At 46.0% G+C, this 21,506-nt stretch overlaps 1 protein-coding gene across 1 annotated transcript in view; it reads right to left on the reverse strand.

Annotated features, from left to right (window-relative positions):
• SMC6 (structural maintenance of chromosomes 6) overlaps window positions 1-21,506 on the reverse strand; it is a 317,112-nt gene that overhangs the window by 115,306 nt on the left and 180,300 nt on the right. Inside the window, 3 exon segments of the mRNA XM_029595951.1 lie at window positions 16,761-16,790; window positions 16,792-16,899; window positions 19,982-20,152. Of these exon segments, the coding sequence (XP_029451811.1) occupies window positions 16,761-16,790; window positions 16,792-16,899; window positions 19,982-20,152 (309 nt within the window).

Genomic DNA, 21,506 nt, shown 5'->3' on the forward strand with positions numbered 1-21,506 from the left:
ATCCTTAAAGAAACAGGCACCCAACAAAACGGGGCAAAGGCAATTAAGAGGTGGAAGGGAGGAGACTTACCTCAATCCTCCTGAAAGCCCCTTGGTCCTGACCCAATAGACTGAGGAAGGGAACTACAGTGACATCAGCGAGCCTGTCTCCATCTACTGGTCAATGTGCATAACTCACTTATCTAGACTGGATTAAAATTACTTTCTTCCCCCTGTGTGGGAACCCTGAGGGTCTGCATGGTTCATAACCCTCCACATGTGCCTCCCATGTCCAAGAACTGACCAGGAGGGAGATACAAATAAAATGAATACTGTAAACTTACAATATACCAGTTTTAATATAGTGCTTGCCAATTTAACTTCTACAGTGCTTTAACTGGCCACGCCGCGAAGCCCGCCCTCGGCCCGACCCACCTGTGACATCACCGGCTGTGGGAGGCGCTACTCCAGCTCCTCCAGCCGTTTAAAAGTAAAGCAGTGACCTAGGCGTCGCACGCCGTGCGTCGCACGCCTAAGGAGCACGACCAAGGAGCTTGCCCCTTGGTGCGCCCCTTAGTACAGCCCCTAACACTCCCCCATACCAAACACCCCTTGTTATACCTCAACTCCTCTACACCATTAATCCGTTCTACGCTTCAGAATCCTCCTGTATATGTGATCTTCATTAAATACTCAGTGCTTCCCCTATCTAATTGCCTAGATACATCTGTGTAGTCATCACTCCAGTCGGCCCTCAATTCTGCCCCCGACTAACCCCCCCCCCCCCCATTGCTTTATTATTGCTACATTCGTCCAAACACGATCACACCATCTCACTCCGATTTCTGAGCCATACATTCCTATTCCCCCAGGTAACATTCAGAACCCTCCCACACTCCTATCTGAATATGATATCCTACCCCATTCCCATTCTCAACCCCCGGCCCTATTTCCGAAAACAATGCTTCTTCCCCCCACCTACAACAAATATCAGATCCCTAGTACCCATATTGATCTCTCCGCTAACCCAAATGCTCTGTCTAACTACACTATCACTCCTGCTATTCAACTCCCAATCCTTAACCAAAAAAATTCCCATCCTGAATGACCTTCTATCAGACTCCCGGCCAGACATCTGTGCGATAACGGAGACATGGCTTAACCCAACTGATGTTGTACTACTGAATCAACTCCCCACCAATCTATACAATATACATTCTATCCCCAGACTCAAAAAAAGAGGCGGCCGCCTCCTATTAGTAGCCAAGAAAGAACTCAACCTTATTCACCAAATAGTCAACATCGACAATAAATATGAAGTGGGCCTATTTAAATCTCATCTCCAAATCTGTCTGGTCTATACCCCTCCAGGCCTCCTCAATAATAATGCTTCCCCCCTTATTGAACTCATTGCTGATAAGATTGACATGGACATTCCTGCCATCATACTGGGCGACTTCAACTTACACATTGATTGTATCCCACAGTCACCCTCATGCGCAGCCTTCCTTTCGGCCATCTCTGCTATGGGCTTCACACAATCTGTATCCAGCCCCACCCACAAAGCAGGTCATACCCTAGACCCTAGACCTGATCTTTACAAACTCCCATCTCCTCCTAACTGCACCTCCCACCTGCACCCCCATTCCATGGTCAGACCACTCGCTCATTAACGCTACCCTCAAAATAAACAAAACGCACTGTACCAACAAAAAACAAAACAATACTATTCACTATAGAAAATCCTGCTCTTTAGAGGAACTTTCCTTATCCCTTTCAAAAGACCTACAGAATCTAGACCTCAGCGATGAAGCTACTGCCTACAGTTCATGGAAGAACATTACAAACCATATCGCTGATGAAATCTGCCCCTGTATCTCTAAAGAAATTTCGCCATCCAACCCCAAGAAGCCTTGGTACACCCAGGAACTTAAGGCACTCAAACTGCAATTACAAGACAAAGAAAAAAATTGGCGTAAGAACCCCTCCCCAGCCCTCCAATTATCCTACAAACACACCCTCCACACCTACCGAACATCCATTTTGAAAACAAAGAGATTATTATGCTAGTAAAATCCACAATTATCAATATGATGCTAAAGCCCTCTTTGCTTATGTAACTTCCCTCACAAATTCAAACCACCCCCCCCATCACCGATATTGATGCAAGAAACAAATGTAATGAATTAGCCAACTTCTTCCACACCAAAATCACCAACCTTATCTCATCTCTCCCCCTCCCTCCCCTCTCCCTTTCACCAGTCAGAAGAACCCCAACACCACTCTTAATTCTTTCGAACTCACTTCTGCCTCTGAGATTACTAGATTCCTAAAGAAAATGAAACCATCCTCACATCCTGAAGACTCCATACCAACTAAATCCCTCTTGGCTATCCCCGACATCATAGCCAAACCCATATCAGAAATCATTAACTGCTCCCTCACTACTGGTCTAGTCCCCGCTGAACTGAAACAAGCCATACTCAAACCCATACTTAAGAAACCTAACCTAGATCCCGCAGTTCCTTCCAACTTCAGACCAATATCCAATTTATCATTCATAGCGAAACTCATGGAAAGGGTAGTAAATGCTCAGCTTATAGAACACCTGGAAAATCACAGTCTGTTATTCCCATCACAGTTTGGCTTCCGAAAGTTCTTTAACACTGAAACCCTCCTAATCTCCCTTTCCGACACCATTCTAAAAAGCCTTGATAAAGGCCAAACATGTATCCTGGCCATGTTAGACATCTCTGCGGCCTTTGATACTGTTAGCCACAATATACTAATCGACCGACTCTCTGACATCGGCATCTCAGGCCCAGCTCTGAGCTGGTTCACTTCCTTTCTGGCGGATCGCTACTTTAAAGTTAAATTCAGCAACTACGAATCAAACCCTGTTAAGCTATCCCATGGGGTCCCTCAAGGCTCCTCCCTTTCCCCAACCCTCTTCAATATTTACCTCCTTCCCTTATGCCAACTCCTTGCAGACCTAGGACTCACACACTATGTCTATGCAGATGACGTCCAGGTCCTCATTCCTGTCACCGACTCGGTGACTAACGCCCTCAAAACCTGGGATACATGCCTCAAGTCAATCAACAGCCTCCTTACTAACCTCAGGCTTGCTCTAAACACCTCAAAAACAGAACTACTTTTTATCTCACCTTCCCGCCATATCCCTACTCTCCCTGTCACCTCCAACCCCTCTCCACTTCATGTCAGGGATCTAGGGGTTACCCTCGACAACCACCTCAATCTCCAAAAACACATTTCTAATATAACAAGGGACTGCTTCTTTAAACTTCACATACTGAAGAAACTAAGACCCCTCCTTCACTTTAGTGACTTCCGAACAGTCCTCCAAGCCACCATATTCACAAAGTTAGATTATTGTAACGCCCTACTCTTGGGTCTACCTTCAACCACAATCAAACCGCTGCAGATGCTACAAAATGCAGCAGCTAGAATCCTCACAAACTCACGCAGATCGGACCACATAACTCCAATACTCAAAGAACTTCATTGGCTTCCAATCCCTGCCAGAATCCAACATAAATGCCTAACAATTATCCATAAAACTCTACACAATAAAGAGATGATTTGGCTAAATGATTCACTCCAATATCACTCCCCCAAGAGACCAACCAGATCCATTTATTTAGGAACTCTGTCAACCCCTTCCCACAAACTCTCACAGCTCGCCTCCACCCGAGAGAGAGCCTTTTCCATAGCAGGACCATCTCTATGGAACTCAATGCCCCCTGACTTACGTCTAGAGCAGAGCACAACAACCTTAAAAAAAAAGTTGAAGACCTGGCTGTTCAAACAGACATTCACCTAATCGTAGCATCCCTGGTCAACATAGCTCTGTATTAAAGTCTGTAATTTACAATGTAACAATGTAATATACCTTCAGATAATGTTATATAATACTCTACTACTGTACCGTATTATAATGTGGCAGTAATGTAATATAGTTGCTTTCTTTCTTTCTCTCTTAATGTTAATGGCAGTAATGTAATATAGTAATGTAATATAGTTGCTTTCTTTCTTTCTCTCTTAACGTTAACTCTATCCCTCACTAAACTCTGCTTCTCTTCTTCGACATCCCGTTCCTTTGGAATTTACCTTGTTAGATGTAACTATTATTTTCCTCCTACTGATGTTAATTGTTACCCCTGTTATAATGTAAACCGATGTGATATCCATTTGAACGTCGGTATATAAAAGTTTTAAATAAATAAATAAATATATAATTTACACAAGTACCTGTTTTTAGTAAAATACTAATGCAATTTAAAAAATGCAAAAATTAATGCATAAAGAAATATTTATCTTTTTCCATCATTTGACCACTATATAACACAGGGAGTTAAGAAAATTGTATTGCTTACCTGTAATTGTTTCATTGAAAGTATAATCCCAAATTGTTTTTAGATTTGCACAATCTTCTACCATGTGCCAAACAGCTTTTTCCCAAACATCAAAAGTCATGCACCTCTAACTTGATGTTAAAGCTACTGAAGCCAGATCCAGTATTTACAGTAGGAATTTTTGCACTTCTGCAGCTTGTAAATGTAGAGAAACAAACAGTCAACCACATGGTTGAAAAGTGCCCCATTAAGAGCCTTGGAGAATGGGCTTTGACTAACCAGCTTACTATTGATTCACTGGACTGGGAACAATCTGCCCTAGGATTGCTAACTGACTCCAGATTTTCAGAACAGGTTGATCCAGTCTTGGTTTTACTCCCCTGCATGCAGAAGACTTGTCTTGCTTTTTCATAGGGAATGCACTAGAGAAATGAGAGCAAGTCCCTGCATGTAATGGGGTAAAACAAGGCCTGGATCAACCTGTCCTGAAAATCTGGACCCAGCTAGTAACTCTAGTCTTCCCAGCCTTGTACATTGGAGCACACATTCATGCTCTATACGGTTATAGAGCCGTTCATAAGAAATTTCTAACCATACGCAAGAAGAAGCTGGTAAACATTTCTTTAATATCTTACCAAATTCTAAGCATACATCCAGCAATACAATATGTGCAAAACTTAGATAGCAGCTATTTCGTCTTACCACACAGAATATGCATCTGTGCTCCATTGTACAAGGTTTGTTCAATAAACATTGGTCTTCTATAACATTGAAGCTGAATAGTATGTAAGGATTAAAAATTATTATTTATTAAAAATCCACTATAAGGGTCTTAATGAGGTTTTGTAAAGCAGAGTTGCTTATCTTTAACAGGTGTTCTCACAGGACAGCAGGATGTTAGTCCTCACATATGGGTGACTTCATCAGGATGGAGCCCAATCACGGAACACTTTTGTCAGTTTCCAGAACTTTGACTGGCACCTACTGGGCATGCCCAGCATGGCACCAACCCTGCATCCAGCAGGGGTCCCCCCCTTCAGTCTCGTCTTATTGTAAAAAGTACATGCAAAAATAAAATAAGAAAACGTAAACTAACTCAACACCGCAGGCTGGCGGGCGGGTTTCATGAGGACTAACATCCTGCTGTCCTGTAAGAAAGCAAAATTGCTTACCTTGTAATAGGTGTTATCCCAGGACAGCAGGATGTAGTCCTCACATGTGGGTGACATCATTGATGGAGCCCTGGTACGGAAAACTTTCTGTCAAAGTTTCTAGAAACTTTTGACTGGCCCTGTGAGGCCACTGAGCATGCCCAGCATGCCATGATATTCTCTGCCACAGGGGTCTCTCTTCAGTCTCATATGTAGCAATAAGCTTTAGCAAAAATAAAATAATAAAATGTATTGGACCCAACTCTGCGGGGTGGCGGGTGGGTTTCGTGAGGACTACATCCTGCTGTCCTGGGATAACACCTATTACAAGGTAAGCAATTTTGCTTTATCCCAGGACAAGCAGGATGCTAGTCCTCACATATGGGTGATTAGCAAGCTAGAGGCTGAGTCATTTTGTAGTGAAACAACAGTGAAGTACTGTTGTTGAAAATGAGGCAGCCGAAGATCACAGCAGATTAGATGGAGAAGGAGTTGGGATTAAACTGGAAACAAGTTCTTTAAGACAGATTGTCCATATGCTGAATCTTGTCATCCTTGTTTGTCAAAACTGTAATGAGCTGCAAAGGTGTGAAGAGAACTCCATGTTGCTGCTTTACATATGTCAAGAATTGGCACTGAACGATAGTGTGCAACTGAGGTTGACTTTGCTCTTACTGAATGTGCCTTTACTTGTCCTTGGAGAGGAAGGCCTGCTTTTTCATAGCAAAACTGTATGCAATCTGCTAGCCAGTTGGAGAGAGTATGTTTACCCACTGCTTTACCCGGTTTGTTTGGATCATAAGATACAAAGAGTTGAGTGGATTTCCTGTGGACTGCAGTGCGGTCTAAGTAAAAAGCTAGCTCACGCTTACAGTCCAAGGTATGTAAGGCTCGTTCTCCTTGGTGTGAATGAGGCCTTGGAAAGAATGTGGGTAAAACTATGGATTGGTTCAAGTGGAATTCCGTAACTACCTTGGGAAGGAATTTTGGATGCGTACGAAGAACCACTCATGTAGGAATTTTGTATAGGGTGAGTACGTGACAAGTGCTTGTAACTTACTAACCCTTCTAGCCGATGTAATGGCCATGAGGAAGATAGTTTTCCATGTGAGAAATTTAACATCACAGGAATTCATGGGTTCGAAAGGAGAATGCATGAGTTTTGTTAAGACCAGATTCAGGTCCCATTCTGTGACTGGTGGCTGAATTGGTGGTTTAAGTTGAGTTAAACCTCTCATAAACCTACTGACAAGAGGTTGTATGGATATTGGTGCATCTCCCATCCTGTTATGGTAAGCTGAGATTGCACTTAAATGGACTCTTACAGATGAAGTTTGGAGACCAGAGTCTGAAAGATGGCATAAGTAATCTAGTAGAGACGTTGTGGGGCAGGTGAAAGGATCTATACTCTTTTGGTTGCACCACAAAGTAAACCTTTTCCATTTCAAAGAAGCTCTTCCGAGTTGAAGGTTTATATGAAGCTATAAGCACTTGAGATACATTGGTTGAAAGATTGAGTGGTTATAAAATCAAGCTTTCAACATCCATGCTGTCAGGGATAGGTATTGAAGGTTGGGATGGCGAAATCATGAATAAAATACAGCAGTGTGGTATCATCCAATAAGCAATGATTGTGTATCAGCAATGTAAAACAACTTGCAAACCAGCATTCAGGATGCCGTCTCTGCTCGTATCCTGAATGCTGGTTTGCAAGTTGTTTTACATTGCTGATACACAATCATTGCTTATTGGATGATACCACACTGCTGTATTTTATTCATGATTTCGGAGTGTTTGAGGCCCTGAGGCAGCAGCTGTTGAGCTGTGAAACTCGGCCTGAGTTGGGCATTTTTATGAACACGTCTCTGCTTCAATAAAAGTATTTAAAAAGATCAAGGCATCTATTCCTTTGTGTTTACCTGAAATGGAAGGCCTTGTAGCAGATTGGATTGGTTTGCCCACCAGGCCAGCAATAAGCGAAGCTGTTTGGTGATGTGGACAATGGTGGACATTGGCTGAGAAGACTGAATCGACTGCATTACTCATGGCAAGGCGGGCCATGGGAGTGACATGCACCGAGGAGGCCATATGACCCAGTAAGATCAGAAAATGACATGCAGTTGATTATTGACGAGACTGCAGTCGATGGGTCAGAGAAGCGAGAGTGAGAGCTCGATCCCAAGGTAGGAAGGCTTTCGCTTTTGGAGTGTCCAAGTCGGCTCCTATGAACGACAGGGTCTGAGATGGAACTAGCCTGGAATTTGGATAGTTTATGAGGAACCCTAGAGAGATCAGGGTATGCAAAGTGAGAAGTAGGGACGTCAACGCAGTTTGCTGAGTGGGAGCCCTGATCAACCAATCGTCGAGATAGGGGTAGACATGGACACTGACTCCTGAGAAAGGCAGCTACCACTACGAGGCACTTGGTGAAGACTCGTGGGGCAGATGCTAGGCCGAATGGTAACACTCGATATTGGAAGTGTTTTGGGACTACTAGGAACCGCAGGAATCTGCAATGTGACTGTGTAATTGAAATATGCATGTAGGCATCCTGGAGGTCTAGAGAGCAGAGCCAGTCTTCCCTTTGGAGAAGGGGAAGAAGAGAACCCAAGGTCACCATCTTGAACTTTTCTCTTTGTAGGTATTTGTTTAAGGTGCGAAGATCCAATATTGGGCGAACACCACCTGACTTTTTTGGTATCAGGAAATACTGGGAATAGAACCCCTGCCCCTGTTGGGAGAGGAGCACTGGTTCTATTGCTCAGGACTGGAGGAGGAGGGAGACCTCCAGGAGTGGTCGGATGCTCCCCACATCAACCGAGGTGGTGAATCCGGTGGAACAGAGAGAAAATTGAAGTGGTAGCCTTGAGTTACTACAGCAAGTACCCACTGATCCGTGGTGACTGTGTGCCATGGTCTGTAGAAGTGGCACAACCGGCCTCCGACGGGAATAGCCGGAAGCGGAGGCTGGGTACTGCTCTCTAGGAAGGAGTCAAAATCCAGACACTGGACCTGGCTGAGGGGCTGGCTGTGACTTTTGTACTCGAGCTTGCCTGGATTGGCCTTTTTGGTAAGGCTTAGAAGGCCGACCCCTGGACGCCGGGGTATAGTATCTCCTTTGCCGGTAGACTTGTCTCTTGGAGTCTCTTCTAAAAGATCTTTTAGAAGAGGAAGAGAGATCAGAAGGCAGTAAGGAGAGCTGGCACAGAGTCTCTTGGTGGTCCTTGAGCTGCGCCACTGCTTCTTGAATTTTTTTCTCCAAAGAGATTATCCCCAGCACAGGGCAAGTCAGCTAACCTGTCCTGCACCTCTGGTCTGAGGTCTGAAGGCTTTAGCCAGGCCCATCTCCTCGTACTAATTCCTGCCAACGAAGCTCTGGAGGCGATGTCGAAGATGTCATATGCCGACTGTACTTCATGTCTGCCAGCATCTAGGCCTTTTTGTGCTAGGGCATGAAGCTGGTCCTGGAATTGCAGAAGTAAGGCTTCAGCAAATTCCTGAATCTTCGTGAACAGGGCCCTGTTATACTGGGACATGTACAATTGGTAGGAAGCAATGCGAGAGATCAGCATTGAGCCATGGAATACACGTCTTCCAAACACATCCAGGAATTTTTGTTCCTTTCCTGGAGGAATAGAAGAATGAGGTTTGGAGCGTCGTGCCCTCTTCTGGGCTGACTCCACAACCACTGAATGATGATCTAATTGAGTTCTCTAGAAGCCAGGGGCTGATTGAACTAGGTAGGTGGCATCTGCCTTAAGGGTTGACAGGTGCCACAGAGCCAGGGTGCTCCCAATTTCTCTTTAAAAGGTCCAGAAGGATTTCATGAATAGGGATAGACATGATTTCCTTAGGAGCATCGAGAAACTGGAGAAGATCCAGCATCTGATGCCTAGAGCCCTCTTCAGTCTGAAGCTGGAATGGAACCGTTTCAGACATTTCCTTTACAAAGTTGATAAAGGACAAGTCCTCTGGAGGAGACCGCTTCCTTTCATCAGGAGGAGAGGGTTGTGAAGACAGATCATCGGTATCCTGGGATGAATCATCGGTCCAAGGATCATAAGGCTCGTCGCCAGCTCCCATATGATCATCAGAAGAGAGTAATGGTGCTATTCCGGAAGGCCCAGGCCTAGGCATCTATGGCCTCTGAGGTGGAATCAAAGGCATTGATGGGGGCATCGAAGGAGGCATCGATGGAATCGGCGACATTGATGGGTGTGTCTGTGGCAGCACTCCGGAGGGCGGAATTGAGATTGGAGTTTCCTCTTTTTCTTCTGATGACAAGGGTATCTGTGAGGAAGGAATCGGGGCCATCGGTTCCCTCGGATCCACAGGTGGTAGGGCACCGATTAACGCATCCATTCTTGCCAATAGCAGTGCTAGCGCCATGGGAATCTGATCGGTGGCTGGCTCGGGAACCGGCACCAGCATTGATGGAGGTTTGAACCCCTGGAGTGTTTTACCGATGGCTTCTTGGATCATTCAATCCAATTCCTCAAGGAAACCTGGGACATGGATACCCGGTTCCGGAGTAGGAGGCAGCACGGGCGTAGCCGGAGGGTCCACCAGTGAAAGTGGAGTAAAGGCTCCCGGCACCTGTCCAGGTGGGGAACGTCACGGTGACCCAGAGACAGAAGAGGATGGGGCCTTTTCTGTATGGGACTTCTTTGTCGGTGGCTCAGACGACGTCGATCCAGAGGGCTTGCCTGTATCGGGGGCCTGAGCTTTCAGATGGCGATGTTTTTCTCAATGTTCTCCTCGGTCTTTTTCGTGAGGAGGAACAGAGATGGTCGACATCCACGGAGTCGTTGAAGCCAGTCGGGCAGCAGCGGTTTCCCGGTGCTGGCGCGAAGTCGACGGTACTGGTTCGGACGATGTCGAAGCTATCGATGGAGTCGGGGTTTTTGACCGAAAGATAAGTTCCATCTTCTCCAGCCTAGCCTTGCGACCTTTTGGTGTCATTTGGGCACATTTGGTGCAAGTAAGGACATCATGGCCGGACTCCAAACACATCACATAGACCGTGTGAGGGTCAGTGATGGACATTGTTAGAGTGCAGTCGGGGCACCGACGGAAACCCGACGTCATGGCCTCAACAAAATTTAGTTGCAGTGCGGTCGATGGCCGGTAGGCCGCGAGTGGAAAACTCGACGGGAATCGACCGCAAGCAGGTAAAAAAACTTACTGATCAACCATGGAGCAAAGATATCGATAAGGGGACCCCTGTGGGGTAGAAATAAGAAAATTAGGTCTTACCTCTGTTAATTTTCATTCCTGTAGTACCAAGGATCAGTCCAGACTCCTGGGTTTTGCCTCCGCGCCAGCATATGGAGACAGAGCAAAACTTGTCAGGCTCTGCATATATACCAGGGTGCCACCCACAGCCTGCCAGTATTACGTAATGTCAAAGCAGAATAATACCACTGCAAACTAACTATATATATGAAGGTCAACCGAGGAACCCACAGGTCACTACCCCCAACAAAAAACATGACCCGAACAGAAAAACTCATGTAAAGGAATCTTCCATCTCAAAAAACCCTCAGAACAGCCGTAGGAACAGCGGACTCTCCGAACTTAATGCAGAAGTGGCGGGAATCTGGACTGATCCTTGGTACTACAGGAACGAAAATTAACAGAGGTAAGACTTAATTTTCTTTTCCCTGTACGTACCGGATCAGTCCAGACTCCTGGGATGTACCAGAGCTTAAACTACTTGGGATGGGACCCGGAGAGGCCCGCTTTCAAGATGCCTGCTCCGAAATTGTCCTCTCTGGTATCCTGCACATCCAGTCGATAATGACGGGCAAACGTATGCAACGATTTCCAAGTCGCTGCTCTGCAGATCTCTAGCAGGGAGATCTGGTGACACTCCGCCCAGGAAGCCACCTGGGAGCAAGTAGAGTGCGCCTTCAGTCCCAAAGGCAAGGGACGGCCACCTAAAAGGTAAGCAGAATTTATGGCTTCCTTCAACCACCGTGAGATGGTGGTCTTAGATGCCATATTACCCTTTCTGAGACCCTTCCAAAGGACGAAAAGGTAATCTGACACCCGAAAACCATTAGTAACTTCCAGATAGCGCAAGATGACCCTATGCACATCCAGCTTCTTCAAGTCCTTGGAAAGATTATCCGACCTGTCGAGTTGAGAAAACGCTGGAAGCTCCACTGACTGGTTCAAATGAAAAGAAACTACATTTGGTAGAAAGGAGGGAACCGTCCGAAGACTAGCTCCGGACTCAGAGATCCGCAAGAAGGGTTCCCTACAGGACAATGCCTGAAGTTCAGAAACCCGCCTAGCCGAAGTGATTGCCACCAAAATACTACCTTCAAGGTAAGATCCTTCAGGGTTGCCCTCTTCAGTGGTTCGAATGGTGGTACACACAAGGCCTTAAGCACCACATTTAAGTTCCAGGAGGGGCAAGGGGCAAGCAGCGGTGGACGTAAATGCTTTGCCCCCTTCAGAAAACAGGCAACATCTGGATGAGATGCCAACGTTCCCCTTTCCCCCGAACCACGTAAGCAACCGAGGGCAGGCACCTGCACTCGTAACGAACTACAGGACAGACCTTTGGACAAGCCGTCCTGCAGAAAGGCTAAAATATTAGAAACAGACGCTCGAGTGGCCCGAATCGCGCGCAAAACACACCACGATTCAAAAACCTTCCAAACTCATACATATGATAAGGAAGTCGACAACTTGCGAGACCTAAAGGGTGGAAACCGCTGCGTCCGAATAACCCCTGCCTTTTAAACGACGCCTCTCAAATGCCATGCCGCTAGACAAAAGCGATCTACCTGATCAAAACAGACGGGTCCCTGATGAAGAAGATTCAGTAACACCGGGAGACGCAGAGGCTCCTCTTAGTGCCAGATTGACGAGGTCTGCAAACCATGGGCGACGTGGCCACTCGGGGGCCACCAGAATTACCTCTGAGGGGTGACTCTATTCGACGAATCACCTTGCCTATCGGGGGCCAGGGAGGAAAGACATACAGTAGGACAGACGTCGGCCAGGGAAGCGGCAAGGCGGCCACCCCCTCCGCCTCTCGCTCCCTTCGACGGGCAAAGAAGCGTGGGGTCTTGGCATTTTGAAAGGTCGCCATCAGATCCATGGCCAGTATTCCCCACCTGTTGCAAATTAGCTAGAACGCCCTGTCCGCAAGCTCCCATTCCCCAGGATCGAGATGATACCGACTCAAGAAGTCTGCGTGTTGTCTACCCCCACTATGTGCGATGCGGCAATGCTGAGAAGATGCCGTTCCGCCCACTGAATGAGCAGACGAGACTAACGCCACTGGGCGACTCTGGGTCCCCCCCTGACGATTGATATAGGCCACTGTGGTCGCATTGTCGGAGAGTATCCTGACCGACTTTCCCTAAACCAGGGAAGAAAAGCCTGTAGTGCCAGATGCACCGCCCTGGTTTCCAAGTGATTGATCGACCAGCGAGATTGTCATGGACCAGCTCCTCTGAACGGACTTTCGCAGGCATAATGTCCCCCCCCCCCCCCCAACCGGATAGGCTCGCATCCGTGGTCACCACTGTCCATTCCAGGGCCACAAGCGAGACCCCCCGGAGAAGATTGTCTGCACATAACCACCACTCCAGGCTGGAGTGTGCCAGGGCCGTTAGGGGTAACGGGAGATGAAATTGCTCGGATACTGGGCTCCAGTTCTGTATCCGAGCAATTTGCGTCCCTTGCAAGGGACGCATATGCGCAAAAGACCAGGGTACTAGTTCCAACGTCGATGCCATGGACCCTATCAGTTGTAGATAGTCCCAAAACGTGGGTGGCTGCATCTGTAGTAAGGCCCTGACCTGGCCACGTAATTTGAGACTGCGCTCGGAGAGAAAAGCTTTCCCCTGCTGCGTGTCGAATAATGCTCCCAAAAACTCCAGTGACTGAGAGGGGTTGAGGTGACTCTTGGCAGTATTGACTACCCAGCCGAGCGAGCGTAATAACTGTAAAACCCGTTGCATCGCTGACCGACAAAGCGACTCGGATTTTGCCCGGATCAACCAATCATCCAGGTACAGATGGACTAACAACCCTTCGCGGCGCAACTGCACTGCTACCACCACCATTATCTTGGTGAATGTTCTGGGCGCAGTCGCGAGACCGAACGGTAACGCCTGAAACTGGTAATGCTGCCCCAATGCATAGAACCGGAGATGTTTCTGATGCTCTTTCCAGATTCTGATGTGCAAATATGCCTCCGTGAGACCCAGAGATGCCAGAAACTCCCCCGGCCGTACGGAAGCAATCACGGACCTCAGTGTCTCCTTGCAAAAACGAGGAATCCACAGACATCTTTGACACTTTTTAGATCTAGAATGGGCCGAAAGGATCCGTCTTTCTTTGGAACGATGAAGTATATGGAGTAATGACCTCTTCGTTGCTCCGAGGTGGGCACTGGGACGATGCTTCCCAGCTCCAACAGTCAGACCAACGTCTGACGGACCACTTGCTGCTTGTCTGCATGTCCGCAAGGGGATGGAAAGAATCTCGAAATGGGCGGGCGAACAAAATCTAACGCGTAACCGTGATTTATCACAGAGAGAACCCATTGGTCTGTCGTGATTGTGGTCCATTCCTCGTAAAAGAGAGACAACCTGCCCCCTACCTTTGGTATGGAGGGATGGACGAGCTGGACATCATTGCGCTGACTTACCAACAGGGTTCGAAGAGGCGGCAGCAAGTCTACCAAAACGCCTACCGCGAAAGGACTGAGACTGCTGCCTACTCCCCCCCCTGAACGAAAGGAGGAGGAAGCAGTACTAGGGCGAGGGGGACGAGGCTTCCTAGTTTCTCGAAACCTGGACCTGGTCGAGAAGGACCCCCTGGACTGTGACCGGTCCTCCGGAAGGCGGTATCCTTTGTTCTCGCCCAACAACTGGATCATGTCGTCCAATTCCTTCCCGAAGAGGAGCTTGCCCTTAAATGGCAAGGAACTCAGTCGAGACTTAGAGGCACTGTCCGTGGCCCAGTTGCGTAACCACAACAGCCGCCTGGCCGAGACTGCTGAAACCATAGAACGAGCCGACGTCTGTAGGTCATATAGGGCGACCGCACTATAGGCAACGACCACTTCGAGGCGGCCCGCCTGTTTGGCTTCATCTTCAGAAAGACCATCGTTCGCGAGGAGCTGTTGTACCCAATGGAGGCCAGCCCGTAACGCGAAATTACTGCAAATCGCAGCCCAAGCCCCCAGGGCGGACACTTCAAAAATCTTTTTGAGCTGTATCTCCAATTTCGATCCTGAAGATCTTTCAGCGCCATGGTCCCCGTGACTGGGATAGTAGTCCTCTTTGTTACCGCTAACACCGCAGTGTCCACCTTCGGCACCCGAAGGATCTCCAGCGCCTCCTCAGGCAAGGGATAGAGCTTATCCATAGCCTTTGTGACCTTCAGGCCCAAATCTGGTGTATCCCATTCCTGGAAGAGGAGGTCCGTAGCCGAAAAATGAAATGTTGCAGGGGAGCCACTCAGACCCAGCAACACTGGATCCATGGATCCTAAACGGGACTCCTCAGGAGGCTCAGCGATCCCCAGATCACCCAAAATGGCTGGGATAAGAGGCGCCAGCTCATCCCTGCGAAAAAGGCAGATTACCCTCCGCAGCCTGGCTCTGCCGTTTTGCCTCCTGAGTCGATGTGCCCTCTCCCTCTACCCCCCTTGGGGGTGGGGAAGGGTCGTCCAGAGTTTCCTGATCTGTAGAATCAAGGGGGGAATCCATGTCGTTCCGGTGGGGAAGCGCCCGCAAAAAGGGCGCTTTGCTCTGGGCTGCCCCGCTACCTTCTCCGGCCTTGGATGAAATTCTTCCCTTGGGAGGGGTCCACGGCCTCCCATCTGTGGCGAACGCTGCTTATGCACTCTGTGGGCCTTAAAAGCCTGATGCATCACCAAGATGAAATCCAAAGAAAATGATCCGCAGGAGCCCTCAGAATCGGTGTCTGTGTCATCTCCCTGTCCACCCCTTGCTGCCACTGTCGGTGAACCAGGCCGCGAGACCGGCCTCTGCGGGGAGAGGGCGGGGAATTCCTGGAGTTCGCCGCGATTGGCGCCACGGGGGAGTGGAGCCAAGATGGCGGGATTTCCCGCGATTTTCAGGAGCCGCTTGGGAAGGGCAGAGGCGCCCTCCCCGATCACGATTGCCAAGGTCCGCCGGCTTACAATCGCCCGAGTCAAACCAGACGACCCCTCGCCTCCAGGGATGCAGGCAGAACAGAGCCCTTCCCTCGAGAGGTGCGCGCCGCCGGAGCCACAGGCTGAGCCGGCTGTTCCACGTGGCATGCTCGGCCCTAACACCAACAGATGCCGAAATAGACAAAAAAACTCACTCTGAGAGAGACGGGAAATGGGAGAGGGACCAACCGCTGCCACACTAAGCCCTAAGAACCGCCGTCCGACGCAGCCGCGAGAAGCAAAAATAAAGAAAAATTTTTTTTTTACACCTCGGAGCTGTCCCTCGCAGAATTCTGAAGCGGCCCGGTTGGGGTGAGTGAGCCAGGCTCCCCGGTATCACCCCAGCTGGGCTGAAAGTTAAGCAGGGTCCTCGACCCTTAGCCTCAGCAGTCCACTCAACCAGGGGGGATGGTCCCCTCAGGACCTGACAACCCCCTGGGAGGACAGATCGGCAAACTTCCTTCTCTGTGCCTAAAAGTCCTGTTTTGGGGGTTTTTTTAAAGAAAACTTAAATGAGAGACAGAAGTGCTACAAGAACCTAACTATCACCTAAGTCTCAACACTACTATTTTTTTTTAAACCAATTCAGGCTGTGGGCCATGCACCCGTACCATCTGCTGGAGACAGAGTAATACTGGCATGCTATGGGTAGCACCCTGGTATATATGCAGAGCCTGACAAGTTTTGCTCTGTCTCCATCTGCTGGTGCGGAGGCAAAACCCAGGAGTCCGGACTGATCCGGTATGTACAGGGAATTTTGAAATTTTTTGATAAAGTTCAGTGAGGAAAAATTCTTGTCAGGAATCTCTGAAGAGCTCCTTAACCCGTGTGGCTACTGCTGCGCGGAAAAAAGAAGACTGAAGGGGGACCCCTGCTGAATGCAGGGTTGGTGCCATGGAAACTTTGACAAAAAAAGTGTTCCGTGATTGGGCTCCATCCTGATGATATCACCCTTATGTGAGGACTACCATCCTGCTTGTCCTGTGAGAATGTATATTTTTTAAACTTAGTCTACCATTTACCATGACTGTTTGGTAACCAACATAGTTGTGATAACATTTAATACCTCCAAGTCCCTTTCCTTGGTAGTTAATTCCACTTTTTTTGTTTTTTATTTTCTCCACATGCTCCCTCTGTTTTTCTTCATAATGATTTTTATGGCGCTTACAGTTGTCAACTTCCCTGTCCAGTTTGTTCAGCTCATCCTGTAAGGAATTTAGAGTATAGAAAAATTAGCACAATACATTTTACATTTGGCAACTAATGCAGAAATGTAGGGAAGGCTTACCATGAACAAAAAACTATAAAGTAGCTGTCACATAAAGCCTCAGTGCTATCCTAAACATTTAATCAAGGCTAACACCTGGAGGGTCCAGTCGAGCACTGCTTGGGCCTACCTGTATCTGCACACATAAAAGCATAAGAACTTTTGCGACATCCTGATGATTTAGTAAAAGTTTTTGAAGAATATTTTGTTAATTTGTCAGATTCTGTTACTTTTTAAAAATTATTTGTATTAGAAATGATATTGTGAATGTTTTATGGTGCCCCCCCCCCCAAAAAAAAAAACAAACCCAAAAACAACTCTGTAAGGGCGGGTAATAAATCTTTTAAATATAATAAAATAAAAATAATAAGTACTATGCTTGGTCAGACCAAGGTCCATCGAACCCAGCCTTCTGTCTTCAACAGGGGCCAGTCCAGGTGACAAGTACCTGTCAGATCCCCAATAGTTGATCTACTTCTTGTATGTCACTCCCAGGGATAAGCACTGGCTTTCCCAAGCACCCAGGCTAATAACTGTTTCTGGACTTTTTCTTCAGGAACTTGTTCAATCTTCTTTCGCACCTCACTATTTTTCCTTGACTACTTTTCCATTGGCAACAGATTCCATAACTTGACTGTGCACAGAGTAAAAAAAAAATACTTTCTACATGCTCCTACATTGGCAACCTCCCACCAACCAAATGGGTTCCCGCTTCCCTCTGGGAAAATACCCTGCCTGTAATCTATCCTCTGATAGTGTGGTGTCTGTGTCCCTAAAAACTAACTAGAGGTCACAGTTCCTAGAAATGCACCCAGAGACTAAATACTAGGATGATGAATCAATCCAGGACAGACATAGCTAACTAAAAAGTTTATTAACAAAGTGCAAGAAGTGAACATTAAAAAAAGATTTAACTTGCAAACAGTAATAAGTAAAGTAACCAGGATTTATATAGTGAATAGTAACCAGATAATTTTCACTGTGGAAAGGGTGGTCTACATGAACTGGGCCTTGACACATATGTGATCTCTTTGTACTCCCAACCAAGTCAGATTTTCTGGCAAATTTTGAGCTGAGCCTAAGGCACCAGCTTCCTGACCAACAACAATACGGATGTTGCAACATTACACCACCTTGCAGAAACCAGGGAAGTATATATATATCCCCGTTCTATGTATTTTCTACCTGCTGTTATAATGTAAACCGATATGATGTGTATTTTAATGTCGGTATAGAAAATCTGTTAAATATATTCCAAGCTTCACTTGTGGTTATACATGCACCTTAACCTGTTTAGTTCTAGCTACAGGAAACTGCAGAACACAGCAGGAATAAGGCTGCTACATGCCTGTCAGTTTCAGGATTGCAAGGACAAGGCGGCCTAATGGATAAACAAAATGGTCTCAGTACAATATACAAAACCTCAAAAGGCTCAATCCTCATTTCGCCACAGTAGTGTCTTTTATTTGGATTTAAGTTTTGAAGCCCATAAATGTAAAAATTCTCAAATGAAAAGACTGTATGGAAAATAACAGTTTTTATAGGGCTAGACAGATTTAAAATGCTAAGTAACAAAACATAGTTAGGCATCTGTACTACAAAATTTTCCAAAAGATGAGTTTCTTGAGTTTGCTTCCATATATACCTCTTTTTTATAGGGCAATTTTTACCAATGTGCCAGCAAAGCCCAAATCAGGCCAGCCACAGAACAGGGGTACCTGCTTTGAAGGAGATGAAAATGTGATGCATAAGTGCACAGGAGGGAATAAGGCATTTTTGAGCAGGGCTTTTTCCACAGGTTAACAGCTATTTTTCCATGGGAAAAGCTTCAAAAGTTGTCCTCTGTCTTAACATTTTATTTTATATTTTCACTTTTGTATTCTAAAAACCAACTACCTTTTTTATTGTCAAGATTACCTTTTATGAGTCCAGCCTTCTATTATTCATAGTAACATAGCTCATGACAGTAAATGAAGATCAAAATAGTCCATTCCAGTCTGTCCAATGCTGTTCAGCGCTGTAACCGCCACTCCACATGGGTTACCCCTATTCATTTGTTGAAGCACAAAGCAGCCCCTAACAGCAGTGGTAGAACTGAATTGCTGCTCTGTGCTTCATTACTCTTTTATCCCAGAATGAATTTCTTTACATACATACATAGGATCCCACTAATACCAACACAGCAGCACCCTGATTTATTTTAGAGTCAGATTGATTTGGGGGGGGGGGGGGGGGGGCGGCATTAAACATATTTTCAAAAACTTGAAACACCAATACCCAGTCAAGAATTTAAGAAAAATGAGCATGAGAAAGATCTTGATTAACTTCTGGGTTTGCTAGTACTATTTACTTAATTAAATCTTTGCCTCAAACTAAACATAAGAAAAGCAGGGAAATGGGTACGTGGGAACTAAGCAGCACAGAGTAGTTTTTCATAGACTGCCTCAAGTGCTGTAGCAATTGAGGTGGGCTAGATATGAAGACAACTGAGAAAAGTTTTGGTGAGAATTAAGAGCATAGCAGTTTAAAGAAATTTCTCTCTTATCTGAGAAGCAGGCAGATAGATCCAAGTTGAGGCTTCAGTGAACACAGACTTATAGCAACAAATACAGCCCTAGGTTATTTAGAACTACTAACATCTAATGGAGCCTTCAGACACCAAGAATAAATTCCTCACACCTAGCACATTATGGATAACATTTTATATTAGAAACTGTCTCTTCTTCTGAAAATATTCCCTCCATTCTGAAATGACATTTTTGTTTGAGCTATTGGTAATCTATGCTTCCTTCTTCTCCCATAACAGACCAACAAGGTACCAGTCCCATAAATTACTGAAATCAAAGTATTTTTGACAGCCCTCATATGCTGCAAAAATCTTCCTTAAAATACTTACAGAAATGAACAGAACATAAAACAAATGATAAAATAAAAGCTAAGTTACAGCTAATTGCATTTTTCAAATATAGACATGTGGCATGTCTTATTTTGTTTTTAGTTGAAAACATTCATGAGTGTACCTTCACTGGATCTGCTTCCTCTGCCACCATGTTGATTTTCATTTTAATTTCATCATACTTCTGTTCAGCTTTTAATACCAAATTTTTCCATTCATCCATTTTATCTCTGGATCGTGCCAGTTCATTCTTAACAGACTCCATCTTGTTTTTATTTTCTTGAGCTTCATCTTCCTGTGAAGTTGATTTAATAGACATCATCACATTGTTAACTTGCCCATACTCACACTCTACTCTTATAGCATGTGATGCGTGTTTACCCATCTTGTAAGTTTTATACAAGCAAGAGTGATCTAATGTATCGGCAAAAAACTTGTGGACTGAGAAAGGAATTGTGGCTGCTGTATTAATCCACTTGAATAGGTGGAATTAAGAGTCAAGTAAACTGTAGTGATACACTGTTAGTCCAATAAAAAGGTGTCACAGATGGACTGAAAAACATGTTTAAAACTACAAAACAAAAGCAGCAATGGAGAAAGAGTTTATTCACTTGAGAAATAAATGAAATTGATATTCTGTCCTTTAAGAGAAGATAGCATACAAATATCAAACAAATAGGGAAAGCATTCAAAGGCATGGCTTTGGGAATGCCTTCCAGCAGATTTGGAGAAGGGTTGCATGTAGGAGAATGTGTCAGGAGTGATAGATGTGGGTGGGTAGGGGGTTGCATAGGTTGGGGGTGGCTTGAGGGGATGGCTGTGTCTAAGTAGTCATTGCATTTGTGAGGGGTGTGTGTGTGTGTGTGTGTGTGAGGTAATAAGATGGGATGTGTAGGTTTGTGCTTGGGTGGTTTTGGGTAATGTATGTGCGTAAGGGCGGTGTGGGATATTTGTAGGTAATGGGTGGGAGGGTATGGTTGAGGCAGGTGTGCTTTCCTAAGGGAGTGAGGGAATTGCAAAGCCACATCATTTATTTATTATTTTTGTATACCGACATTAGATCTTAGATATCACATCGGTTTACATTCAGGTACGGTAGGTATTTCCCTACAATCTAAGTTGTTGTACCTGAGGCAATGGAGGGTAAAGTGACTTGCCCAAGGTCACAAGGAGCGACAGCAGGACTCGAACCCTGGTCTTCTGGTTCATAGCCCACTAGGCTATTCCTCCTCCCTCTTGTGTATATAACAGAGGAGGTCATAGGTAGGGTATATGTGGGTACATGTGGAAGTATAGAAAGGTTTATGGTATGTGTGACTTTGGAAGTGAGGCGGAGGTGGCCACACCAAGATGGAGGGCTTAATCTAGCCCAGTAATCTGGCTGACAGTGGCACCAGTCACTAATACCCAGCACATGAAAATGAGAGTTCATCTACGTACTCACTGTAGATATACAATAGCATGAAGCAACTTGGCATCTATCCAAACCTTAATATTGTTTATGTCCTTTTCTTTCAGGTATGCATCCAGACCTTCTTAAATCCTGTTACACTGCTTGCTGTGACTACATCTGGTAGCAGCAGATGCCACAATTTAATTAACTGTTAACTAAAGAAATATTTTCTTGTGTTAGTCTTGAAACTGCTAAC

Source organism: Rhinatrema bivittatum, chromosome 3 (assembly GCF_901001135.1).
Source record: "Rhinatrema bivittatum chromosome 3, aRhiBiv1.1, whole genome shotgun sequence".
In the NCBI taxonomy this organism is placed as follows: Eukaryota; Metazoa; Chordata; class Amphibia; order Gymnophiona; family Rhinatrematidae; genus Rhinatrema; species Rhinatrema bivittatum.